Source organism: Equus przewalskii, chromosome 6 (genome assembly GCF_037783145.1).
Source record: "Equus przewalskii isolate Varuska chromosome 6, EquPr2, whole genome shotgun sequence".
NCBI lineage: Eukaryota > Metazoa > Chordata > Mammalia > Perissodactyla > Equidae > Equus > Equus przewalskii.
Window position 1 is genome coordinate 72,182,078 of NC_091836.1, and position 27,638 is coordinate 72,209,715.

The 27,638-nt window shown below is 44.4% G+C and overlaps 2 protein-coding genes across 2 annotated transcripts; both read right to left on the bottom strand.

Annotated features, from left to right (window-relative positions):
• Positions 1-3,880: 3,880 nt before the first annotated feature.
• Positions 3,881-4,900, bottom strand: LOC103558529 (olfactory receptor 52E8-like). Its single transcript, XM_008531564.2, has one exon. The coding sequence runs from the start codon at positions 4,898-4,900 to the stop codon at positions 3,881-3,883; it is 1,020 nt and encodes a 339-aa protein (XP_008529786.2).
• Positions 4,901-19,752: 14,852 nt separating this feature from the next.
• On the bottom strand, positions 19,753-21,026 carry LOC103553711 (olfactory receptor 52K1-like). Its single transcript, XM_008524411.2, has one exon. It carries the CDS (start codon positions 20,922-20,924, stop codon positions 19,920-19,922), a length of 1,005 nt encoding a protein of 334 aa, XP_008522633.2. The 5' UTR covers positions 20,925-21,026; the 3' UTR covers positions 19,753-19,919.
• Positions 21,027-27,638: the final 6,612 nt, after the last annotated feature.

Here is a 27,638-nt window from a genome sequence, read left to right on the forward strand (position 1 = left end):
TATATAAAACAGGAACTCCACATTCTCTTCTCTCCTCAGTCCCTGGTAACCTCCATTCTACTTTCTGTCTCTGAATTTGCCTATTATAGCTACCTCATTTAAATGGAATCATACAATATGTGTCATTTTCTGTCTGGCTTACTTAGTATAATGTTTTCAGATTCATCCATTTAGCGTTTATCAGAATTTTATTTCTTTTTAAGGCTGAATAATATTCCATTGCATGTATGTATCACATTTTATTTATCCATTCATCTGTTAATAGCCATTTGAGTTATTTCCACCTTTTGGCTATTGTGAATAATGCTGCTATGAACAGTGATGCACAAGTATCTGTTTGGATTCCTACTTTGAATTCTTTTGGGTAGGTACCTGGAATATATACTGCTAGAATATATAGTAATCTGTGTTCAACTGTGTGAGAACCTCCCAAACTTTTGTATAGCAGCTGCACCATTTTACGTTTCCACCAGCAGTGCATGACAGTTCCAATTATTCTACATCCTTGCCTGCATTTATTAATTTTTTGTATTTTTGATGGTAACCATCCTTATGGTTATGTGTCTTGGTATGGGTCTCTGAATTTATCCTACTTGGGGTTTGTTGAGCTGCTTGGATTGGTAGATTCACATGTTTCATTAAGTTTGGCAAGTTTTCAACCATTATTTCTTCAGATAATTTTTTTGCCCCTTTCTTTTCTTCCTGGGCCTCCTATAATAAATCTATTGGTCAATTTATTAGCGTCCCACAAGTCCCTTACGCTCTGTTCACTCTTCATTCCTTTTCTGCTTCTTAGACTCGATAATTTCAATTGTCCTATCTTCAAGTTCACTGATTCTTTCTTCTTCCTGCTCATATCTGATGTTGAACAGCTCCTTTAGTGAAAGTTTCATTTCAGTTATTCTTTTCAGCTCTAGAATTTCCATTTGGTTCCTTTTAATAATTTCTCTTTGTTGATGTTCTGATTTTGTTAATACATCATTTTCCTGATTTCCTTTACTTGTTTGTCCACGTTTTCCTTTAGGTCTTTAAGCATACTTAAGACAGTTGTTTCAATGTATTTGTCTGGTAAATCTGATGGCTGGGCTTCCTTTGGGATGGTTTCTGTCAGTTCATCTTGTTCTTTTGAATGAGCTATATTTTCCTGGTTCTTTGTATGCCTGTGGTTTTTTTGTTGAAATATTTTGTTTGAGACTTTCTATTTTTGCAGTGAAGTCTCTTCCTTTGGTATATGTTCAGTTAACGTTTTGACAGGTTTCCTAGAGTTTCAGGAGTTCTCTCAGTCTTTGCAGATTGGCCCTGTGCTAGGGCACTCCTTCAACACTTGGCTAGGCTTGCTCTGAGCCTAGGAATCTGTGATGGTTAGTTTTATGTGTCAACTGGGTAGATCATGGTACCCAGATATTTGGTCAAACGCTAGTCTAGATAGCACTGTGAAGGTATTTTATTAGGTGAAATTAACATTTAAATCAGACTTTGAGCAAATCAGATTACTTTCCATAATGTGGCAGCCTCGTCCAATCAACTGAAGTCCTTAAGAGAAAAAAGACTGAGGTCTCCTGAGAAAGAAAGACTTCTGCCTCCAGACTGCCTTTGGACTTGAGCTCTTTTCTGAGTCTTCAGTCTGTAGGCCAACTCTGCCAATTTTCGATTTACTAGTTCCACAACTGTGTGAGCCAATTACTTAAAATCTCTCTCTCTTGATATAGATATAGATAGGGAGAGTCTCTCTCTCTATATGAGTCTATATGTATGTATATATGTGTGTACACACACACACCCCTTATTGGTTCTGTTTCTCTGGAGAATGAGAACCTTGACTAACACAGATTTTGGTACCAAAAGTGGTTCTAGAGGAATGGAATCTGAATTGGTTCTGGAGTTTCTGAAATTGGTTCTCTAATCTGATTAGATTTAAAGGCACTAATGACTATTTCCAGTAGTAAAGAGAGCACTGGTAGTCCACGGTATAATATGGCAATAGAAATATGGAAAATACCCTCATTGGATACACCTAATCAAATACTTAAAGACACAAGCTTCTGGGTAACCATGTATATGTTCTGCCTCAGGGGTCTATCAACTCTCCAGCCCCTATGTCATAACTTAGTTAATATTGATGACCTTTCTCTCTTGCAATACGTCACACTGCTCCATTATGTTGATGACATGCTGATTGGATCTAGTGAGCAGGAAGTAGCAACTACTCTAGACTAATGGTAAGACATTTGTGTGTCAGAGAGTGGGAAATAAATCTGACAAAAATTCAGGGGCCTTCTGCCTCAGTGAATTTTCTAGGGGTCCAGTGGTATGAGGTATGTTGAGATATTTCTTCTATGCTGAAGGATAAATTGTTGCATCTGGCTCCTCCTACAAGCAAAAGAGAGGCACAGCGCCTAGTGGACCACTTTGGATTTTGGGGGCAACATGGCAACAATATTCCTCATTTCGGTATGCTACTCTGGCCTATTTACCATGTGACCTGAAAAGCTGCTAGTTTTGAGTGGGGCCCAGAACAAGAGAAGGCTCTTCAACAGGTCCAGGCTGCCCTGCAAGCTGCCACTTGGGCCATATGGTCCAGCAGATCCCTGGTGGTGAAGTGTCAGTGGCAGATATGGATGCTGTTTGGAGACTTTGGCAGGCCCTTAGAATTTTGGAGCAAAGCCCTGCCATCCTCTGCTGATAACTACTCACCTTTTGAGAAACAGCTTTTGGCCTGCTAGTGGGCCTTAGTAGATACTGAATGCTTAACCATGGGCCACCAAGTTACCATGCAACCTGAGCTGCCCATCATTAACTGGATGGTGTCTAACCCACCAAACCATAAAATTGGGCATGCACAGTAACATTCCATCATCAAGTGGAAGTGGTATATACAAGATTGAGCTTAAGCAGGCCTTGAAAGCACAAGTAAGTTACTAAAGAAGAGGCCCAAATGCCCACAGTTCTCATTCCTGCTACACCTTCTCTCTCCCAGCCTGCTCCTATGGCCTCAGGGAGAATTCCCTATGATCAGTTGATAGAAGAAGAGAAAACTTGGGTGGTTTACAGATGGCTCTGTGCTGTATGCAGACACCACAGCCCCTTTCTGGGACATCCCTGAAGGACACTTGTTCTATAGATGACAGAGAACTGTGGAAGTGTATTAAACAGGGGGCAACTTTTAAATAAATCACACTGGCTATCATGGGAAGAGTGGCCTGACCTATAGCTTTGGGTCAGGCTCAAGTAGCAGATCAGGACCTAGTATAGTCTTTGGATCAGACTTGGGTCTGATCCTGGTGGGCAGGACCTGACCTGTTTGGGCTAGACTGGACACCTGGGGTAGGCCTAACCTGTGTGCCTGTGTCAGATTCAGGGTATCAGCCAGGGCCTCACCTGTTTTTGCGACTACTCAGACTCTAGAACCCAACCTGTGTGTTTGGATTAGACTGGAGGCATCAAGGCTGAGCTGTATTTGGTCAGACTGGGCTTCGTGTCAAGTCTTAGGCTATATTTGGGAGAGACTGGGCCCCAGGGAAGGGCCTGACTGGCTTATTTGTTTCAGACTGTTTGTTAGGGCAGGTCATCTTCTGTATGACTTGGTCTATACAACTTGCAGTGGAGCTCCATACATCCAGATAATTGGGGGCTTTCTCAGGAGTCAGAGGGAAGATGCCAGAGAAACTAAACTAACAAGGATAAATAGGGAAAAGCAATTTTATTATTGGAGTGAAAAAAAGAGCATACTAAGTATTCAAAAAGCAATAGTTGACTAACATTGGACGTTCTGTTAAGCCCATAATTCCCTCTGGAAATTTCAGCCTGTCCCTCAGTACTGCCTGCTTGTCTCTTGTTCCCTAAGGTCACAGCCCCAACTTCCTGAGTTGATGTAGTCCTCTCACCCTGGCAGTTTCCCATCCACTCGCCTATTCTGCAGCCTCTTTGGCTTCTCCCTAGCCTCCTGGGCTGATTCATTTCCACAGAGCATCTTTTCTACGTGTTCCTGGATCTCCCTGGTCCTCACCCCGTAAATGACAGGATTCAAGGCTCCTGGGAGCAGCAGATAGATGGCACTGAGCAGGTTCTGGACATCCTGAGACACAGTCCTGGTCACTCGGAAAACAATGGAAGTGGAGAGGCCGGAGAGGTAGACGGTGAGGATGACCAGTAAGTGGGAGCCACACGTGTGCAAGGCCTTGGCTCGGGCTTTCCCAGAAGAGATCCGGAAAGCAACATAGATGATGCGGGTGTAGGAGGTCCCCAGCAGGGCTAAATCAAAGGTCACAGTGACCAGCCGCATGGCCAGCCCCAACCGATTATTGAAGGTCAAGTCTCCACAAGCTATGCTCAGCAGTGCAATGTACTCACAGGTGAAGTGTCGAATCACTGCTGTCCGGCAGAACTGAGCTCGTGAGGTTAGCACCACCAAGGGCACTGCCACTCCCAGGCTCCGTGTCAGGGCAAGAATGGCCAGCATGCCCAGCAGGCGGGAGGTCATCAGGTCAGTGTAGCGGAGTGGGTGGCAGATGGCCATGTAGCGGTCTAGGGCCATGGCAAGCAGGAGGTTGTAGTCCAGAAGGAGGGTGAAGTAAATAAAGAACATCTGGGCCAGGCAGCCAAGCAGTGATATGGGGTTAGCATAATGCACAAAGCCCTCCAGCATTTTGGGCATCACGGCTGTGGCAGCACAAATGTTGACAGCCAGGAGCAGGGCAATGAGCACGTACATGGGCTGATGCAGGCTCCGCTGACCCACCACCGTGTGGATGACCAGACCATTGGCTGAGATGATGGTCACATAAAGGAAGGTAAGAGGCCGGACCAGGAGAGGCCGCCGCTCATGCAATCCAGGGAAGCCCACCAGGAAGAAATTGGTATAGGAGATGTTGAAGGTGCTGGTATTTCCATCCTCACCCATTAGCTTTGGCCCTGGGCTGGCCCCAGGAGTGGAGATCAGAGGCTGTTAGAACAAAATAGTCAGTGGGAGAAAGCCTATTTCTATTTTAGGGCCCGAGGATTTTGGGATGAAGATTGACCACTTCCCATGTGTATGTCTACTCCTTTGGGGCACAAATAGGTATTATGCCGGGTGTTATGGGAGCTGCTAGATGAACAAGACATTCCTTGTCCTCAGAGAGCTCTTGGCCTATGTGTGTGAAATGTAAACTTATAAGATACTTGTTTATCTGTGATGTTGCAGGTATTTGATTGCTGAGCAAAAGATTAGGAGGGAAGTAAGTGTGGTATATGAGGGGAAAAAAGAGCGACGGGACAGAAGTGATAGAAAGGATGAAGACCTTTGATTAGGGGGACAAGAAAGTGTACGAGGAATCTTTGGTTCAAGCAGCCTGGGAAGGACTAGGTGAGGATTATCGGGGAGAGAGGAACCAGCCAGGAATGATGGACTCACTTTTGTGCCTAGGGCACACGGTGGCAAGGACAGAGGAAAGCTGCTGGGGAGACCTCTGGTCTTCCTGGACCACAAACAACAGGCGGCAGAGACTTTTCCCTTCCTAAGCCACTGTAGACAGGCTTGGGGCCTCCTGCCTGGCCTTGTCCTCAGTGTCATGGATGATGACCCTGCTTTCCTTTCAGAATGTGAGTTCCAAGAGAGCAGGGGTAAGAGCACACTTCTGGTATGTTCCTGGAGCTCCAAGCACAGAGCCACTATAGGCACACAGGAGGTACTCCAACACTGCCTGCTGAGTAGGCAAATGAGGAATAGGAAGAAGATGGAGGAATCTAAACATTTAGTTGAGCTCTGAGAGCAGTGATTTCAAAGCTTTGGCCAGGTTTTTGTATCATTAATAATCAGTAATGGGCCCACATCTTATCCAGATTCTTAGGGAGCACAATTCGTTGGTGGTGGGTGTGATGATGAGAGGAACTAACACTGATATACATAAAAACAACTAACACCTAGTGGACATTTACTGTATGTCAGGCAGTGTTCTAAATGCTTTCATGTATTAACTTTTAAAAATCTTCTTCGTCAGTAAATGATGAAGAAAGTGAGGCGCAGAGAGGCTAAGTCTAGTTCAAGGTCACACAGCTAGTAAATAGCAGAGCTCAATTGAACCCAGGCAGTCAGACTCCAGAGTGCATTCTCTTAACAACTTCAGGATGACCAACGTGTCCCGGTTTGCCCAAGACTTTCCTGGTGTTAGCACTGAACGTCAGGGGTCCTAGGAAACCTTTCAGGCAAACCAGGCAGATGATCACATTACTGTTACTACCAGCTACAGTGAAGATTAGAGAAGTCTTATAGATTGTGGAGCAGCTAGGAAATGTTCTTCCTTCTTATAGATTTAGATGTATTGTCTCTAAAAATCAAGGTTTATGTGGATGTTACTGTAGCCCCCCTCTGAATACTTAGAAGAATAAAAAAGGACGTCTGCAAATTCACAGGGAGACCTCAAAAGAAAGTGGATTTGGAATTCCAAAGCCCACCCTGGAATGTGTTTCTGGAAATCTTATAGCATTATTTTAGACAGAATAACACAGACTTTAGGAAAGGTACTGTTATTGTGCTTGGGCGAGGGCCAGACAACCCTTGTGGAGAGGTGGTAAAAATCGAGGTCTGTTGAAGACTTTCATGGAGGAGAGTGGAATTGAGAAGCTGAGGGTGAGTGAGGTGAGAGGTGGTCCATGATAGAATAACAGGGCAAGGAGGAAAATGCAACCTGGAGGAGCAGTGGCCAAGAAGATGTTTAGGGATCTTCATTCCTCCTTCCCAAATGCCAAAGGGTGGCCATCTTTAAGACAGAGAAAAAGCTGTCATGGGCTGCCCATGAACCTCTTAACTTGGACAAACTTGGTCTGTCTCTGCCACGTGAACTGTAATTTGCTCTTCTGTTTTGTATTTTAGGATTATTCAGATAAATTCCTTAAGGAGCTTCTTTGACACTGGGACCCAAAGCAGTAAATAAAGGAAATGTAAATAACAATTCTCTCAAGGAAGGGCAGAAGGGATGAAAAAGACTGTGAGAGATGAGAAGATCAGGTAACTGGCTAGCGAAGGTCTTGAGAGAGATGGAGACACGTTTCTAGAGTCAAGTCAATCAGATTTAAGAGCCAGTTAGAAGTGGAGAGAGACAGAGAAATCAGCAATAATGTTTCAAGGGTTTTTCGGTTTGTTTTTTTAACTATGATGACTGCATGGGAGCTACTAAAGCCTGAGAAAGGAGGAACAGGGTTGGGGGGCTAGGAGGTATAGTTAATGAATTGCATTTGGATGTTGTAAGGACTCACAAATGAAGAGACTTCCAGTCAGCAACTAGAAATAAGGGCGGAGAGCTCAGAGGAAGGATTAAGGCTGGAGATGAAAATGTGGGGATTATAATGTTGTAGAGGGCGTGAGATAGATAGAATGCTAAGGGGCAGACAGAATAACAGACGTCAGTGAAGGAGACTCAGAAAAAGAGGGAAGAGAGAGTGGGAACAGGAGCAAGCGGAGTTGTGGAGACCAGAGGAGAGGTTTGGTTGCTCTGGAGGCTTCACAGTAAAGGAATTTACAGACTTAAAGGAATTTACAGACCTAGGAGAGGCAAAAGACCAACGCAGTTAAATCACCTATAAGGCTTAATGTTCTAGTAGCAGAGGAGTGGGACAGTTAGGAGAGCCAAGATGAAGATGCCAGACATCCTGTGCTCTCTGCAGAAAGAGGCACCCCTCCTCTGCTGTCACAGTCGGAACCACGGATAAGAGCTCCTTTGCTTTCCGCCTGTCCCCACAAACTGGCTACTGCGCTCATCTTTCTTTCTTCCTTCAGTTCCCAGTGGAAGAGATGTCTCTTCTCTCTTCTGCCCTCAGGATATCTTCTGCTTCTCCACCCTTTCCTCTCAGCATATGAAAAAGTTCAAGTCTCTGTCATTAGAGAAAATAAACTCTTCCTTGACTTCATATAGCCCTCTAGCTTCCAATCTTTCTCCTCACCTTTAAAATCAAGTCCCTGGGGGCTGGCCCAGTGGCGCAGTGGTTAAGTGCACACGTTCTGCTTCAGCGGCCCGGGCTTCACCGGTTCGGATCCCAGGTGCAGACATGGCACTGCTTGGCAAGCCATGCTGTGGCAGGTGTCCCACATATAAAGTAGAGGAAGATGGGCATAGGTGTTAGCTCAGGGCCAGTTTTCCTCAGCAAAAAGAGGAGGATTGGCAGCAGATGTTAGCTCAGGGCTAATCTTCCTCAAAAAAAAAAAAAAAAAGTGAACGTATTTCATAAAAAAAAAAAAAAGGGGCTGGCCCCGTGGCCCAGTGGTTAAGTTCTCACGCTCCGCTGCAGGTGACCCAGTGTTTCCTTGGTTTGAAGCCTGGGCGCAGACATGGCACTGCTCATCAAACCACGCTGAGGCAGCATCCCACATGGCACAACTAGAAGGACCCACAATGAAGAAGATACAACTATGTACCGGGGGGCTTTGGGGAGAAAAAGGAAAAAATAAAATCTTTAAAAAAACGAAAGAAAACCAAAACCAAGTCCCCGGGCATCTCTTTACCGTGGAATAATCGCTGTCTTGCTGATCTATCTTCCTGCTGGATAGAAAGCATTGCTAGTGGGGGACCGTGTCTTATTCATCTCTGTCCCAGCAACTGGCACAGAGCCCACTGCAGAATATGTGCTCAGTTAAGTGTTGTGTTGAAGGAATAAATGAATGCACAGAGGGATTTTAACAAACATTCTTATTTGCAACTTAGAGCACCCTTTGAGGTTGAATGAATGAATGAAAAACTAAACCCATCAAGGCCCAGAGATTCCAAGTAATTTACTTAGTTTGACCTTGCAAGAAGAGCCAGGCCTCAAATTTAGGTCTTCTAGGACTCTTGCATCGACACCACAGCTTTCCCCCGCCCACCGGACATGAGAGGCAGCATTGGACAGACCCCAAGCATTCTTATCTCAGCAACAGTATGAAGAGTTTAGCATTCATTGAGTACTTAATACATGCCAGGCATGATTCCAAGGGGCTTTCCCATAGAGCATCTCTTTAATACTCACAGCAACCCTAAGAGGAACTCTGTTACTAGCCCAGTTTATAGATGAGGACGCTGAGGTTTAGGAATTTAACTAATTTTCTTAAACTATCCTGAGTATTAAATGATAGAGCTGGGATATGAACTTACGTTCGTCAATGGTAAAAGGTAGAGTTCAGTTCCAATCTCAGGTTTACCTGCCTCCAAATCCCCTATAAATCTTTTTTCTTCTTGCCCCCAACCTCACCGTGGCAGCCTGTAGTGGTCTCTTGTCAGGGAGCAGCCTGCTGTGGCTTTGGTTTTACCTCTGAAAAGTTAAGGCCTGAGGTCAGTGCCCAGCTCCAAGGCACTGATCTATGAGACCGAGGGAGGGGATGGATAAGTAGACCTGTGGCTCCCGGGAGGAGCCTTAGGAGATTCCCAGCGGGTAGTCACTCCCATGGACTCAAAGGAGGAAACAATGAGAAACCCAGAAGAACTTCGGGAGGACCCCAAGGAGAGAGGCTGTGTGGTGGTGGCAGTGTAGTAATGTTTTCACTTCTATGGCTCTTGGTATCTCTCATAGAGCAGTTACATCTGCTGAGGGATTCCCTCATTTTACAGGTGAGCCATTAGAGGCTCAGAGAGAGCAAGTCAGGGTTCAGGTCAGGCTCCATCCTAGAGGCACTAACAGGCAGAAGCTGGTATTACTGACTGGGAAGACCTGGGTCTCAGCTAAGGGGAAAGGTCTCCTGAAATTTGGGGGTTACATGGGCACTCAGGAGTCACCCAAAGGCAGAAAAGGGTGACAATCGGAAAGCCCAGTTGTCCAGACAGGGGCATGTGTGAGTGTGTGTGTGCGTGTGCGCACACATGTGCATGAATCCCTACGCACGTATGTGCACACTGAGATTGGTGAGGTATTTACTTCCCCCGTCTGGGTGGCTCAGAATCTTGGGCAGGAGGTGACTTCAGTGTGGACTCTGTGTGAAGAGCTGAGACCCACAGAGGCAGAGGCTGGCTCCCTCAGGGAGGCGTGGCCAGTTTGTCCTCTGGAATTTGCTCCTTTCCTGTTTTTCTGCCTTCTTTGGATTGAATATTTTTTATGATTCCATTTTCTCTTCTTTGTTGGCTTATTAGCTGTGCCTCCTAGTTGTGTCATTTTAGTGGTTGCTTTAGGATTTATAGTGCACATCTTTAACTTACCACAGTCTGCTTTTAAGTGATATTATGCCACTTCAGAGCGTAGTATGAGATCCTCACAACAGGATTCTTCCGTTTCCCCTCTCCCAGAGTTTGTGTAATTGTTCTCCTGTGTTTTATTTCCACATAAATTATAAACCCCACAACACATTGTATATATTTTTGGCTTTATACAGTCCATTATATCCTAAAGAGATTTAGAAAAATAAGAAAAAACTCAAGATTATGTTTGTAAAATTCATTCATATTATGTGTGACTGCAGTTTATTTTATCATTGGTAGCATTCCAATGTATGAATGTACCATAATCTATTTACACATTTTATCGCTAAGGGACATTTATCCTGTTTCTGGTTTTTCACAATTAGAAACAATGCAACTGTGAATATTCTTGTACACGTATTTTTTTTTTTTTTTGAGGAAGATTAGCCCTGAGCTAACTACTGCCAATCCTCCTCTTTTTGCTGAGGAAGACTTGCCCTCAGCTAACATCCGTGCCCATCTTCCTCTACTTTATATGTGGGACGCCTACCACAGCATGGTGTGCCAAGCGGTGCCATGTCTGCACCCGGGATCCGAACCGGCGAACCCCGGGCCGCTGAGAAGTGGAATGTGTGCACTTAACTGCTGCGCCACTGGGCCAGCCCCCTTGTACATGTATTTTGATGCCCATGTGCCTGGGGAGATTTGTGGGGTCTAGAGTATGCATATCTTGAATTTTTCTAGATAATGGCAAATTGTCTTCCAAAGTGGTTGCACCAATCTACAACTTCACTAGTAGTTTACGAGAGTTTTCATTGTCATCTGCTGGGAAATTGTTGTAATACATATGCAAATCTATATACATATACAAATCTATATAGACATATATCTATGTCTATAAGATAGATGTTGTGAAGTTGTACAGTGCACAACCTGATCATCTGTATGTGAGAGGCTGGAGGTTGAACCTTTGCATATGCTTGTTTTTTGAAGTGACTGCCCAAGTCTTTTGTCTATTTCACTATTAAGTTGTCTTTTTTCTTATTGATTTGTAGTTGTTCTTTATATATTCTGGATACTAGTTCTTTGTTGGTTAAATTTATTGCAAATATCTTTCTCAAATCTGTGGCTTGCCTTTTCACTCTGTTTTGGTGTCTTTTGATTGAAACTGTGTCTAGCCTATAGGGTACCTTTGTATAAATTATAAAAAGGCTCCCTCTCTGATGCCTTTGCAAGTGTAGTGTGGGATGAATTTTATCTTCAGCTTGCTTTTGTCAGATGCCTTTGTACAGGTTACTATATCATCCTCTACATAAAAGTGGCAGCTGTGCTTTTGATTGCCAGGTGTTCTGAATTTTAATATAGTCCAATTTATCAGTTTTTCCTTCATGTAGTCAAATATATATCATTTTTTCTTTCCTTTATAAAAACGTTAGTACTTTTTGTGTCCTATTTAAAAAGACTCTCATTACCCCAATGTCATGATGAAATATTCCTTTGGGGTCCGGTCCTGTGGCATAGTGGTTAAGTTCACGCGCTCTGCTTCGGCAGCCTGGGGTTCACACGTTCAGATCCTTGGCATGGACCTAGCACTGCTCATTAAATGTTAAATCATAAAATGTGGGAAGATGGACACAGGTGTTAGCTCAAGGCCAGTCTTCCTCACACACACACACACAAAAGGAGATATATTCCTTTGTTATTTTGTAAAAATTTTGTGGTTTGGACTTTAACATTTAAGTGTACCTTTCTTTAATATTTCCGACAAATAGTTACCACATGTACTGCATACCATGTGTTACATCCTGCGCACGGCCTCTTCTGAGGTGTGACGACACAGAGCCCCACCAGGTTCAGCAAGGCCCTCCGGGTCAGTGCAGCACAGTCGCCGTGTCTTGGCTCTGATGTTCGCTGCTCAGGTTTCTCCGTGACTTTGTGATTTTTCACTGAGGATATTGGGGGGAAGGTGGGGTCACACTAGACAGTATGCACACTTTCTCCATGTCCTGGGTTATCCTCCCCTGTTTCTCATCCTCCTTCTCTCTAGGAACTGAACATTTCCCCCATTTTCCACAGAGAACAGTTCCACCATTCTTAAAATTCTTTTTGACTTTTAATTTTGAAATAATTTCAGAGAAAAAATGTTGCCACAACAGTACAAAAAATTCCTGTATACCCTTCACCCAGTCACCAGTGTTAGCATCTTACAATCATCAGAACCAGGAAATTAATATTGACACAATATTATCTAATTTACAGACAACATCTAAATTCTGACAGATGTCTCACTAATGTCCCTTTTCTCACCCAGGATCCAACTCAGTGTTACACCTTTGCCTCTGGTTCTCACGTCTCATAGTCTCCTTTAATCTGGGACAGTTCTTCAGTTTTCCTTGTCTTTCACGATCTTAAACACTCTTGAAGAGCGCCGGCCAGCTGTTTTGTAGAGCCCCCTCATTTTGAGTCTCTTGGGCATTTCCTCTTGACTCAAGCCAGGTTATGCATTTTTTTTGCAAGAATACCACAGAAGTGAGATTGTGCGTCATTTCAGAAGACACGTGATACCACTTTGTGCCATTGCTGGTGATGTCAACATCGATCGCTTGCTTAAGACGCTGCCAGGTTTCTCCAGTGTAAAGTTATTATGTTTCCCTTGGTGATTAATAAGTACCTTGCTAGGGAATACTTTGAGATTATATATATATTTCATATATCTATATATCTATATCTTTTTTCTCATCATACATTTCCCCACTAAATTTAGCATACATTAAGCATTCTTGGTTGGAACATTTATCACCGTGATGTTTGCCATCAGGTGATTTTCTGTTTCTGTTATTACTTCTGCATTTATTAATTGGAACTATACTGTAAGGAAGAGTTTTCCCTTCTCTCCCATTTGTTTTTTTGTTTCTTTCTTTCTTTAAGTCAGTACAGACTTATGGATTCATATTCTAAAGGCTATCATCCATTACTATCATCACTTATTTTCTTGCTCAAATTGTCCCTGATTTGGCTATTAGAACCCCCTTCAAATTGGTCCCTCTATCCTTTAGACAGGTCCTCATCATTTTTTGAGCACTTCCATACTTTCTGACTCCATAAGATAATCTGGAATCATCTCGTATTTTCCATACCAAGCTCTGAAATCAGCCATTTCTCCAAGCATCCCTGACTCCTTTTATTGGAGAGTGGTATTTATTGGAATGGGTACTAACCCCTTGCTGTTAACACTTTCTATCTTCAAGTACTTGTCAATGTATTTTCTCTAACAAACAATGACTTTCCTATTAAAAGAATAATGTTTTCTCACTACCTTACTCTCACATCTTTAAAATACAATTTCTACTCTTATAGAACTCATCATGAAGCAGTCAAAAAGATCTTTATTGAAATATGGATCAAAGGTACAAATTTACAGTTATAAACTAAATAAGCCTTGGAGATGTCATGTATAGCATGGTGACTGTAGGTAATAATACTGTATCGGATATTTGAAAGTCGCTGAGAGAGCAGATCTTAAAAGTTCTCATCACAAGAAAAAAATTTGTGACTATGTGTGGTGACGGACGTTAACTAGACTTATTGTGGTGATCATTTCACAGTATACACATATACTAAATCGTGTTGTACACCTGAAACTAATATAATGTTGTATGTCAATTATATCTCAATTTAAAAAAAAGACATTTGTTTAATATATATTAACACAATGTGATAAAGGAAGAAGGGTAGCACTTATTGTAGACATACTGTGTATAGAACATTGTTTAGTCATTTTGTTATTTATCTCTTGTCACAGAATTGCTGCGTAATCAACAGCCACAGAAACTCAATGACATACGTTTATTGTATGCATTTATTGTTCACACATTTGGGGTGTCCAGCTAGGTGGCTCTGCTGACTTTGGCTGGGCTTGCTCACATGTCTAGGGCTTGGCTGCTATCAGCTTATCGAGGTTAGGCTGGGCAACTCAGCTCTGCAGAATGTGTCTGTGTTCCTCCATCAGGCTAGCCCAAGCATGTTCTCATAGTTATAGCAGAGATGCAAGAGGACAGGTGGAAATTCTATCAAAGAAAAACCAGAGCTGGACAGTAGTTAAAGTGGTAAAAACAGATTTTATTCAAGACTATTGCAATAGAGGAAAAGAGACCTCAGTGTAGAACCAAGCTCAATTCCAAATACAAGATTGGGAAAAAAAAAAAGATGGGCAAGTGGGAATATAGCCAAGGAGCAGGATGGGGGTCAGTGGATGGAAGATTACTAAGAGGAAGCGTCAGGGGTAAGGAGATTCTGGCTAAACTGACCTAACAGGATTCTTTGCTGAAGAAAGGCCAGAGTAATCAGACATTACCTGGAGGATGGCGGAGGATGAGGAACCCAATAACAGTGATCAGACATTGAGGGTGAGGGCTTCTGGTTAAACTGACTTAGCAGGGTTCTTGCTGAAACTGGATTTAACAAGGAAGTGCACAGATAGGCCTAGGAGAAGATTCGGGAGCCTGACTAGAGTTTGGTCAAGCAAAGAATCTTTGTCAATACCCAGGCACTTTTTTGAGTCTTCACTTGTATCGGCTCTGCTAACATCCCCTTGGGGCAAAGAAAATCCCATGGCTTAGCTCAGAATCAGAGTTTCTTCTCTACTCTTCCTGCCTCAGCCCACTGATGAGTCTCAAAGCCGATGCCATATATTTTAGGTTTTTGTTATACAGCACCCCACTCCTGGTACCAATTTATGTATTACTTATCTATTGCCATAAATTTGCTGTGTAACAAGCGACTGCAAACTCTCAGTGGCATACATGCAACAAGAAGCACTTATTGCTCACACATCTTGTTGGTTGACTAGGCAGCTCTGTTGATTTTGACTTGGCTATTGGCTGGCTGTTGACTCATCTATGCTGGCTGTGGCGGGGATAACTGGGGTGACTGAGCTCTACCTCAAGTATTTTTCAACCTTTTGCAAGTTAACCTGAGAATGTTCTCACGGTGACGACAGAGGTGCAAGATGGCAAGAAGAAACACTCATACACTTTGTCCAGATCTGCTAATTCGCCAAAGCAAGTCATTTGGTTGAGCCCAGAATTTGAGTAGAAGGTGACCACAGGGTTACATGGCAAAATGTGTAGATACAGAAAGAGGATAAGTTCTGGGGCCATCATTGCAGTATCTGTTACAGGGGCTATTGTGGGAATATCCTAGACGGAATGCCTATTTTCCTAGCAGAACACAGTATAATGCCTTTTATGACCCCCTCTCAAAGTGTGTAAAATATATAAGAAATAGACCAAAGTCTTCCTCTGGTCACTTGCAAAATGGTCAAGCCAGCCATGTGCATTATTTTCATTTTTTCTGAAAGAATTTTGCAACAGTTTTGGGCTGATTATTAAGCTATTGTGTCTCAGCTCCAAATCCAGTCTTCTTGGCTTTGTGGTGCTGGGGTTGGGACTCTGCAAACCACATCTATCCTTTATCAGGCAGGCGGTCTGTTGTAGTCTTCCAATAATGGACACTAGAGGTTATTGGAAAGCAAGAGGAAGGCAGAAGGGACCAGCTCCTTCCTGTTTGTTTATTGTTCCTGTCAGCATAACCCCAACAACAGATCTTCACTGTGCCAACTGCAATTGGTTCCAGTTCATGATTTCTCTGGGCTTTCCCAGAACCAGCCTTATTGTCCCCCTTGGAGGTAGCAGCACCTTCTGGGCAGTCTTGCCTCACCATCCCCCCTGCCCTCTCACTGCAATGAGAGGTCTGAATCCTAGCCTAGTGGCATCTTTGCTCTGAGCTCTTAAGATTCAACACTAGCCAAATAGTATCCTTTTCTCATAGATCTGCGTCCCAGCTCTACACAGCCACTCCTATGAGTTCCTGAGGTACCAGCTGCATCCTGGTGACACTTACTGCTCAGAGGTCTGAATTTCAGCTCTGCAGGGCTTCTCCAAGCTTCTAGGCTCTGATCATCTCAACCTCTTCCCTTCTTTCCCTGAGCCATAGGGGTGGTAGCTGCTTCCTGCTACCTACGTGTTACCTCAAGATCTTTTGCCTTTTCAAGTCTCTACCTCCTGTATAACAAACTCCCTACATTAAATTCTCTGGTGAAATATCTAGTGTGGTTTCTATTTTCCTTACCAGACTCTGAGTGGTAAAAAGTTAGGGGACTATTCACTCCTCAGATTGGTTTTCTCTTTAAGAAGATGTTAGCGCAATTTAACTGATAATGCGAGGGTGGGACTGGGAGAGAGTGAGAGAAAATCCCAGGTGATCTTTTTGGTTTGATGCTTCTAGTTCTGCGAAACCTTCCCCTTGCTTTAGAGCCACGAAGCAGCAAGCAGGCCTCAGAGAGGGTTTGCTGTGCCAAGAATTTTCTTCTGTAGGTCTGTTTTTGTTTTCAGTTCATCATGCCCACCGAACAGCTCAACCTTCAGGCATAGCTGGGTACTAAACCCAGCTCTAATGGACTCTAACATTCATGCTTTTTCTTCCATATTGAGCAGTCTCTTTAAGTGCTAGTGGTGAAGGTGAAGGCCAGGTCTTGAGGACTAGGCAGAGAGCATTAGGACAGAGATATTTTGTTGTATTTTGAAATCATATCTGATGCTCTGGACAATCATGGAAGAGAGCAGTGTCTGACCCAGAAAGGAGTAGCCTCCTTAGAATGGAGGGTACTGTGACCCTCCATCTCCCTAATATTTTCCCTATGGTTATGGTATTTCACCGAATTTAATCTAGAAACATTTATTGGATTTCTTTGGAAGCTTGACTGTTACTGTCTGGTAGAGAAGGAGAGTGGTGGAGCAGTAGGATGCTGGTAGGGAGTATATACTTAGACCGAGTGGACCTTGAAGATGATGGCTATTTCCTCCCCAAGAGAGAGAACGTGCTTCCTCCATCATTCTAGTGGTTCTTGAAAGATAAGGACCATAAGTCCTCCATCAGCCTGGGTGCTCCAGGGGCAGAAGCACTGCCCTCTTTGTGCTTCTCTCCTTGCACACTCAAGTCTGGGAAGGATGACTTCTACAGTGTTGCTCTCTCCTATTCCCAGGGACATTGTAAGCATGCTTGCTTATTCTTCTCGTGTGTTCCACACCCCATTTTCTTCCTAAGAAAAATCAAACATGCCCTCCTTCCCCCCATGCATAATACATGCTAAACTCATTACATGTTGTTTCCTTGAAACAGAACTGATGGAAAACTTATGATATAAGTTGGCCTGGAGAAGAGGAGAGCAGGTTAGCTCTTGTTCCACTCTTGTTTCGAAGGGGCTTTCATTGTCTTCCCATCCTGTCTGTCTGTCTGTCTTTCACTGGCCTTTTCTGGACAGTGTCAGACTACACCAGCTACTTCCTGCTGTGTTCTATGAAACAACCGTCCTCTGTACTGAAGTGCTCAGGTTGCAAGCCTGAAACTCAAAAGGAAAGGAAACCCTCAATTTGATTACGTGTTTTAAGAAATAACCATTTGCAAGTAATTTCCCTTCTTGAATTTTCTCTCGGAAACCTGGGTAGCCATATCTTGACATTTTGGTAATTTTTTTTAAAGTAGCTCCCTAATGTTGCTTAAAACGATTTTTTCCCCCGACTTTGTGTCCCCTTCCTTCCTCATCATTGCTATCAAACAGCTTCAAGTTCCTTCTCCCATTTTCATAGCGGACACTGGCTTAGTCTGCCTTTCTTCCCCGACTCCTGCCATTCTCTTGGACCACAGTAGAGTTCATTCATCTCGATGATCTACCCAAAATCTTTGTTTATTGCTTATTTGCGTCTTCAACACTAGTGACACATTCTCCATCCAGTCTAAGCCACAAATATGTGATCATACCCTAGATCATGAGCCATAAATACACTATCTCTAAAGTCTCATATTTTAGTATCCTTCTTTCAAGCCATCTTGTTCCTTCCCCCTACACTTTCTACTTTTATATCTCACGATGACCCCTAGGCCTTTCATCTGTCTTCAGCTATTCGGAACCCTCCTGTCTTCCCTGCCCTTCACATGCCCTTGGACGTCAGGCAGCTCAATGACTCTCTCTCCAGTACTCCTGTTTTTTGGCTATATCCTTCTGACAATTGGATGAAAGCTGTACCTGGACTGCTAAGTGTCTCTGGAGAAACAGCACAACCGTACAATTCCACACCTTCTTCACTCCTTCTTTCTGTATCAGAAGAAGAGGCCCCTGCTCTCAAGGCTCAGATTTCCTCCTTTGCTCTTGTTCCAATACGGCACCTCCTTTAATGGATCATTCTTTGGCTTTCCTCCCAAATGGTCCTCCTCTCCTTAACATTATTTACCTCCCTTTTGCAGATGAGGAAACTGAGGTTCAGAGACAGTTCCAAAATTGCCCCATGGTCCTTACAACCTGTAAGTGGCTGAGCCAAGAATCAAACTGAGGTCTCTCTCTCTCCAAGCCTCATATTCTTTCTACTCTGTAAAGTTTACCTGCATCCTCTTCTCTACCTTCCCTTCCACTATTGCTCTCTATCCTCCTCACCTCCCCCAAATAAACTTCTCTATTCCAATCCATTCAGAATCACAGTAGTTCTATTTTAGTTCCCAAGACTGCACTGCATTGAAATCAGTTGACTAAAGCCTGTGTCTCCCCTGAACTATAAAGTCCATGAGGGTAAGGACCATATTGTGCTCATCATTGTATCCCCAGGGCCTGAAGAGGGAACTGCCTTTGCTAAAGCACTCATCAATTACCTGTGTGCTACTAAGTCTAAGCACCCTTCAGTCTTCATTCTGCTTGACCCATCAGAGGAGTTAACATTGCTGATCACTCCACACTTCTTAGAACGGTCTCCTCCCTTAGCTTTCGTGAGGCTACTCTCTCCTTGTTTTCCTCCTGCCTCTCTGTCTCCTACATACAAATTCAACCTTCTGAAATCTCTTGCATCCTTCTACCTCTCTTCACCCCTGCTGTCGATAATCAGGTCCAGGCCACCAGCATCTCTAGTGTAACAGCCTCCAGGCTTGTCTCTCTCTAATCCACACTCTACTATGACGGCAGAGTGATCATTCTGAAACACAAATGTGATCTTGCCACCTGCCTGCTTTGGACTCTTAGAAGGGTACACACTGCCTGGAGTAAAGAACTCAAACCCTTAGCGCGACAGATAAGGCCTTTCATCGTCTGACTTCTGCCTACCCATCCAGCCCATTTCCCACCAGGCCCCCATATTCCATCAGCGCTAGGGAAACTTGGAACTGCCAAGGCGTTCTACCATCTTTATCTACAGCCCTGTGCCTTTGCACATGCTGTTCTTTTGGCCTAGAACGCCTTTTCTTCTCTATCTCCTTCCTCTCCAGTAAACATCTTATCTAATCCTTCCAACACAACTCAAATTCACCTTCTCTGTGAAATCTTCTATGGTAGTGCTTGTCTCTCCTCTAGGTTCCCACAGCATTTTGTATGTAAAGCCATTGTTGAACACTATGTGTCTTTACAGCTTGCTAGATTGGAACCTCCTTCAGGGAAGAGACCAATTTTTTTTCTTTCTTTGCAATCAGGGGGTTAGCCTGATGTATTTATAATAAATGTTTGAAGATCAAATCTGAGAGTGAATGAATGAATGGATGAAAATCACATGCAGAAGAAAGGGGAGAAAATTGAGAAGGCAAAGATAGAGCTTACTTTGCAGTGGTTACTCTGTAATTCCAGATAAGTAGCTATTTTTCAGGAAAGGGATAAAAGACTCTCAAAGACGAATGCAGATAGCCAAAGCCAAAATAGAGCAGGGATGACTCACTTGCACATTTACCCACTTGACAGTGAGAGTGATTGTAGGATCCACAAGTCCCAGGGAGTCAGGCAGGAAGCTCCCTATGTGAGGGCAGGGACTGGGGCTTCTCAGTGGGGACCTGCAGCTGTGCCCTTTGAAACAGGAATGCCAGGTGCTGCCTGATTTCCTTGATCCTGGCCCCATAGATGACAGGGTTGACCAGACATGGAAGCAGCAGGTAGAAGGCACTGAGAAGGTTGTGCACGTCCTGGGAGGCTTTGTGGGCCACGCGGTAGACGATGGATGAGGACATGGTGGAGGAGTAGACAGTGAAGATGACCAGCAGGTGGGAGCCACAGGTGTTCAGGGCCTTGGAACGTGCTGCACCTGATGAAATTCGAAATGCAGCATGGATGATGCGGGAGTAGGAGGCTCCGAGCAGCAGCATGTCCAGGACTCTGTTGAAGATGCGGACACTGAGACCCACAGTCTTGTTCAGGGAGATGTCCCCACAGGAGAGCTTCATCAGGGCCATGTGCTCACAGGCAAAGTGGTGGATCACATCTGAGCGGCAGAAGCGAAGCCGGGAGGCCAGCCCCACCACTGGAGCAACAATGCAAGTGCTCCTGGCAGCTGCCACCCCCACCAGGCCAGCCAGCAACTGGGCTGTCACTATCTCGGGGTAGCGAAGAGGGTAGCAGATGGCAACATAGCGGTCTAGGGCCATGACCAGGAGGATGTTACAGTCAAAGACAATGAGGAAGTAGATGCAGAACATCTGGAGCAGACAGCGAGGCAGGGAAATGCGACTGAAGTGGGTGGAGAAGCTGAACAGCATGGCGGGCACCACGGTGGTGGCGGCACAGACATTGATGGCCAGGAGCAGGGCAATGAGCAGGTACATGGGCTGGTGCAGGCTCCGCTGGGCCACCACCGTGTGGATGACCAGGGCATTGGCGGAGAGGATCACCAGGTAGAGGCTGAGGAAGGGCAGCACCAAGAGGGTGCGGGATTCCTGCAGCCCCGGGAAGCCCACCAGGAGGAAGCTGGTGTAGGACACGTTGGAGCTGCCATTGCTCCACACTGACATCTTCGCTGGGGAGCACGATAGCTCTGGGGAGATAAGAGGAGTGGGAGGCCTGGGTCCTGGACCTGGGCCCTACCAGGGCCTGACCCAGCTTCACCAGGCTTTGTTCTTCATGAGTCTCCAATATTCCTAGAAAAAAAATGAGAAGTTAGGGGTCATCATTTAATCAGATATGCATCCTTCAATAAATCCTTGCATTTCAAATAAATTCCTCAGGGTAGATCTTGGATGTAAAATTATTGGGTCAACGACATGAACGTTTTGAGGGAGCCAAGCAGACTTCCAAGAAAGTTCTATCAATATTGGCACTGAATTCTCTGGTGCTAATACTAAATTGCCATGATTAAAAAAAAACTATTTTGGTAATTTGATGGTTGAAAAGACTATCTTATTTTAATTTGCACTTTCTCTTTTGTGAATTTTCTATTCACATACTTTGCCCATGCACTGTTACAGACTGTTTCTCTTAGCAACTTAAATATTAAAATAATGATCTTTTGTATCCATTGAAACATTTTCCAAATCTTGTTAGTATTTTTATTTTGTTTATGATGTTATTAAGACTAAGAGTTTTAAATAGTTTTAAATGCCAATAGGTTGATATTTCTCTTTGTGAGCTATTTTCTTGGTCTTCAGCTTAGCAAGTCCTTCCTCATTCAAAGATCAAAAACATAGTTTACTATATTTTGTTCTTCTTTAAAATATGGTCTACATTTTTATATTAAGTTTTCATCTACATGAAATTTAATTTGATATGGGACATGAGGTGATAATATAACTTGATTTTCTTTCCCCAAGTAGCTAAATAATTGTTCTTGGGGGCCAGCCGGTGGTGTAGTGGTTAAGTTTGCACACTCTGCTTCGGTGGCCTGGGGTTCACTGGTTCGGATCCTGGGTGCAGACCTACACACCACTCATCAAGCGTGCTGTGGCGGCATCCCACAAAAAGAACCAGAAGGACTTACGACTAGGATGTACAACTATGTACTGAGGCTTTGGGGAGAAAAAGAGAGGAAGATTGGCAACAGATGTTACCTCAGGGCTAATCTTCCTCACCAAACAAAACAAAACGAAGCAAAACCCTTAAAAAAGTTGTTCTTGTTCCATTTTCTCCAATGCTTTGTGCTACTATCTTTATCCTACATTAAGTTCTTATATGTGATGGGGTCATTTTATAGGTAGTGGTGTTCCGTGTTCTTATGCTAACACCATACTATGTTTTTAAAAAAGCTCTATTTGAGATATAATTATCACACCATACAGTTTACCCATTTAAATTGAACAATTCAATGGTTTTCAGTAAATTCACAGAGTTGTGCAAACATCACCACAGTCAACATTGTCATCACCCCAGATAGAAACCCCATACCCATTCATAGTCACTCCCCATTTTCCTCAATCTCTTTAGAGCTTAGACAGCCAACCACTAATCTATTTTTTGTCTCTGTGGAGTTGCCTACTTTGGACACCTCATATAAATGGAATTGTACAATATGTGGTCTTTTATGGCTGGCTTCTTTTACTTAGCATAATGTTTTTAAGGTTCAGCCATGTGGTAGCATGTCTCAGTACTTCATTCCTTTTTAATGGATGAATAATATTCCACTGTATGAATATGCCACAATTTATTGATCCACTTATCAGTTGATGGACATTTGGGTTGTTTTCACTTTTTGGCTATTATGAATAATGCTGCTCTGAACACTCATGTACAAGTTTTTATGTGTTTTCATTTCTCTTGGGTATATACCTAGGAATAGAATTGCTGGGTATCTAGGAACTCTATGTTTAAACTTTTGAAGAACAACCAGATTGTTTTCCAAAGCAGCTGCACCATTTTATATTCTTACCAGCAATGTATGAGGATTCCAATTTCTCCACATCCTTGTCAATACTTATCACTATCTGTCTTTTTTATTCTAGCCATCTTAGTGGTTTGATTTATGTTTTTCTGAGAGCTAATGATGTTGAGCATCTTTTCATGTGCATATTGGCCATCTGTATATATTTTTTGAGAAATGTCTATTCAAATCCTTTGTCCCTTTTAATTGAGTTATCTTTTGTTATTAAGTTGTAAGAGTACTGTATTATTTTAATCACTATAACTTCATCATTTATTTTGATTTCTAATGAAACATCTCTACAAGTACTTTTGTTTAAAATTTTTTTCCTGTTCTCAAGTTTTATCCTTCCAACTGCTAGAATCATTTTGCCAAGGTTCAAAAATAATTTCATTGTGATTTTTAAAAATTGGGATTTCATTAAACCTATGAATTAATCTGTGGAGGACTGACATCCTCATTCAGTTTTTCCATCCAGTATCGAAGTATGGCGTTTTAAGTTTTCAAGTCTTGATTTCTCTCTCTCAGTAGTTTCTTAGTTTGATTTGGACAGGTCTGTGACAGCAGGCACTCTGTCCACTGTGCTCACATTTATATTCCAGGAACCAAATAGAGAACCCGATGCCCAGGAGACATTCAGTGAGTGAGTGCTGAATGATGAGTAGGTCTCCCACACTTCTTCAGTTTATGCCTAGGTATTTCGCTATTTGTTACCATTGAGAATACAATAATTTTCTATCATATTTTTGAACTGGCAACAATCTTATATAGGAAAGTTACTGACTTTATAATTTTGTACATTTATCTTACATACTACTACTTTTAAAATTCACTTATTAATTGAAAACATTTTCAGTTGATTTTATTGCATGTCCAAGGGAGAATTATCCTCTTTCTTCTTTTAAAAAATAATAACTGGACTTTTATCTCTGTTTTATGTCTTAGCTCACAAATCAGAACTTCCAGAATAATGATAAGTAATGATAAGAAAAGGTATATTTATTCTTTCCTCAGTTTTATTAGAACTCCTGTTTCTCTGCTAAGTATGATGTTGCTTGTTGGTTTGAGATAGATATTCTTTTTCATGTTAATGAAGTATCTTCCTGCTTCTAGTTTTTAATAATGAAAAAAATCAGGAATTTGTGTTTAATGTTTTCAAATGCTTTTTCGGCATCAACTATAATGAGCCAGCGCTTTTAAAATTTGACCTGTTGACAAGTAGATATATTATAGAGTGGTCATACTTTCAAATTCTGCTGAAATTGGTTTGTTAGTATTTTATTTAGAATAGATGTACAGGTTTCTCTTTTGGAATTATCTTAATGACGTTTTGGTACCACAGCTGTGCCAGCTTCATAATGAATCAACTCAACTTCCTTTTAAAATTCCATTTTCTAGAATAGTTTTTATAGCACAGGAATTAGTCATCCCTTGAAAGTTTGGGAAAAACCTCACCAATAAAAAAATCTGGGTGCGGACCTTTTGTGGGTGATAATTATTTGGTAACGCTTTCTGATGTCTTTCATAGCAATTAATCTATGCAGGTTTTTAATCTCTTCTTAAGTAAACTTGGAAAACTACATCCTTCTGGTAATTTGCCCACTTCATAAAGAATTTTAAGTTTATTAGCACAGGCTCCTAAAGGGCGATTTGCATTTCAATAATGCAATTAAATGAGTTAGCCCGGAGAATGAATCTGTAAGCTGGTGACATTTTGAGTGAGGCTCCCTCCTGCTCAAGTCGCCCTATGGAGTAAGCACTGTAGTACTTTAGGGCATGTGTGAAAACATAAACGCACTCTCTAAAACACGCCGTGTCACATACTGGGCTCCATAAACACACCCTCTTCTGAATAGCGGTTCTACCACAGACTGAATCCCATAACAAAGATATGGCTCTTCTCCTTACTACTCAGACCCCACTCACTGCTTGGCAATTGCCCCACTGACATCCAAAACTCAGAACATGGAGGATCAGGACCTCGGAAACACCGGCCATCAGAGAAGGAAGATGTTCTGCTCGCATCCAAGGGGCTTAAAAGGAAGATGGGGACCGCCAGCCTTCCACGACCTGGGTGGTGAGCAGCGAACCCTGAACATCCAGCTGCAGGACACCTGGGCACCTCCTCCCATGCCTTTCTGGGCCTCTGTGACCCTGCAAAACATTGAGAATCAGGAATTCACAGCCATAGACAGCAGAGGACCATGGAGGCCATCTTGTTTGGCTCCTTCCCTGATAGGAAAGCCCTCAGCCTGCACAGCTCTACAACACGTTGCTCGCTACGCCATCTCAGGTCATCAATTCCATGAGTGGGTGGCTTTACCTAAATGTCTCTCCTCACCCAGGCCTGAAATCTCTCTTCGTGTGGTGTCATCCCCTTGGTCCCAGCTCCATCCTCTGTTAACTCTGAGAAATAGTTGTCTTCTTGGGGTTGTTTTGATAGGAAGGAGGAGCATCTTTTGAGGCCCTGCCATGGTTTGGGCTCTGTCGATATTTTCACACGTAGCTCCCCCTCATTTGTCAGCCACAGCGTCTCCGTCAGGCAGGTATTTTAACTCAGAGTCAGACATGTGAAGTCACCCTCTGTTCATTCATTGATTTGCTCATTCAACATAATTTTTGACATTTATCACATACCAGGCACTCTGCTAGGCACTGGGGCTTCCTGGGTGCATTAGATGTGGTTTCTGCGCCCGAGAAGCATAGAGCCCAATGAGGAAGAACCAGAGAGCCATGGGGCCCAGGGGAGAAGTCTAACTTAGCTTCTGGGGGCAGGGGAGGCTCCTCAGAGGAGAGCATGTCTGACCTAAGAGTCGAAGTTTGAGTCAGCCAGATGAAGGGAAGGTGGGGTGCAAATAGCCCTCATGACATAAACCCGAGAGTTGGTGGGGTGGGATCAGAACTCCAAAGCCAAGGTCCCTCTCACTGTTACCATGCCTCAGGGTAGACACCTGGGCTTGGAGAAAGTCCCATGGAAGAAAACTACAGGGAAAACAAGGTGGGAGAGTAGAAGCGAGAGGATGCACTAAACTCCTGCCAATTTTCCACTACTGATGAGACTCGGCTTCAAAAAGGAGGAATACAGGTTAGGCTTAGAATAGGATTGCCTTCTGAGAAGACTGGGAGCTGGGGAGGAGGGGACATTGGTGAGGACTGAGGGTGGTGGTGTGATGTCCAGAGGGAGGGATGACAGCCAGGGGTGTGAGTTCAAGTAGCCGTCCTTCCTTGTGCCTGCCCTGCTTACTCTGACTCCCGCATAGCCTCCCAGGCAAGAGCCTCTGCCGCAGCCCCCACCGCCCTCCTGGGCTGCCCCCAAGAACTGGTACTCACAGTCAGCCAGTGGCAGAGAGGAGCAGTGGGGCTCCCTAAGTGCAGTTAAATGCCCCTCTACTCCTCCCCTAGGGAGCCCAGGCTCCAGCTCGGCCAATGGGCGGTGCCCTGAGACGACTCCTCCGTCTCCTAGGACGTCCACCCAACCGGCCTGGAGCTGGTCTCTTGACGTCCAGGCCAGACCCTTCCTACTGGTCTGGGCTGCCCAAAGTCCCTGCTCTGGAGCTAAAGGGGAATAACTCAACACAAACGGGAAATTCGGACCTTGCACCCCGACTCGGGATGCAGCCCACCCCAGGGGTGGCTTTGCCCAAGCAAGGTCAGGGAGGGGAGAGCAGGATGCTGGTCAGCCCATCAACGTCAGTTAAGAGGAGTGAAAAGTTCCAAGGAAGGGCCGCTTTTACTGGACACCTGCTATGGGGGATCAGTGGTACTTACATGACGTTTATGGAAACAGGGGAGGAACCGGAAGAGGGGAATGAGGTTCTGGGAAGGTCCCGTTGAAGTGAGGGTATTCTCACCCCATTTTAGGGGTGGGGCATCTAGGGTCAGAAACCTTAGATGACTTGTCTAAGGTCACTCAGCAGATCTGTGGCAATCCTGGGATGGGTCATCAGACTCAAATCGGTCTCTCTCCACTTCATCCCTCTCTCTCATCACTGCTCTGGGCCCAGTGGAGCAGATGGTGGTCAAGGAAGGCTTCATGGAGAAGGGGACATTGGAGCTAGGCCTGGAAGGTCCAGAAGCAGCCACAGAGGCAGAGAAGAGGAGGGCCTGGGATGGCTGAGGCTGAGGCTTGACATCAGGTGCAAGAACGGCGATGACAGTGGGCGTGGGGCTGCATGTTTGGTCCCAAAGCCTCAGATGTAGGGGTGAAGGCAGGAAGCCATCAAGACTGTATGGTTTGGAGCCCAGGAGCCCCTCCCAAGGGCATCTGGCCTGGGCTTGCTTCAGCCTTGCAGGGTGGCCGGGTCGGCATCTCAGAGGCACCGGGAGCCCCCCACAGCCCGCTCCCTCCAGGCCCAGGTATGAGGTGCGCCTTCCTCCCACCAGGCTGAGTACCCCGCTCATCCCCCTCACCTTGGGCTCTCCTAACCTCTACTCCCTGGGCCCCGGCAGCCCTGGCGACAGGGCCTCCAGCTGGTGCCCTGCTCACAGGCCCTCGGACCCCACCTGTTTGTCCATGACCCTCCTGTGGGTGGAGTCTGGGCCTGGAGGCAGAAGCCCAGGTGAAGGTGGGCTCCCCAGGACCATGTGGCCATTGCTGGGCACAGCGACCGGTCAGCTCCCACAGTGGCCGACTCAGACCTCTGAGACCTCTTTGCTCGCTGTTCTGAAGCCTCTGCGTTCGTTTCCTAGGGCTGCCGCACAAAGCACCACACGCTGGTGCCTTAAAGCAGCAGAAGTGCATCCTCCCACAGTTCTGGAGGCCAGAAGTCTGAGATCCAGGTGTGGGGGCGCCGTGCTCCCTCTGAAGGCTTTGCGGGAGAATCAGCTCCTCGCTTCTTCCAGTTTTGGGGCTCTAGGCTTGTGCTGTGTAACTCTG

Coding starts and splice junctions, on each gene's coding strand:
- LOC103558529 (XM_008531564.2), bottom strand. CDS start 4,900: ATGGGTGAGGATGGAAATACCAGCACCTTCAACATCTCCTATACCAAT.
- LOC103553711 (XM_008524411.2), bottom strand. CDS start 20,924: ATGTCAGTGTGGAGCAATGGCAGCTCCAACGTGTCCTACACCAGCTTC.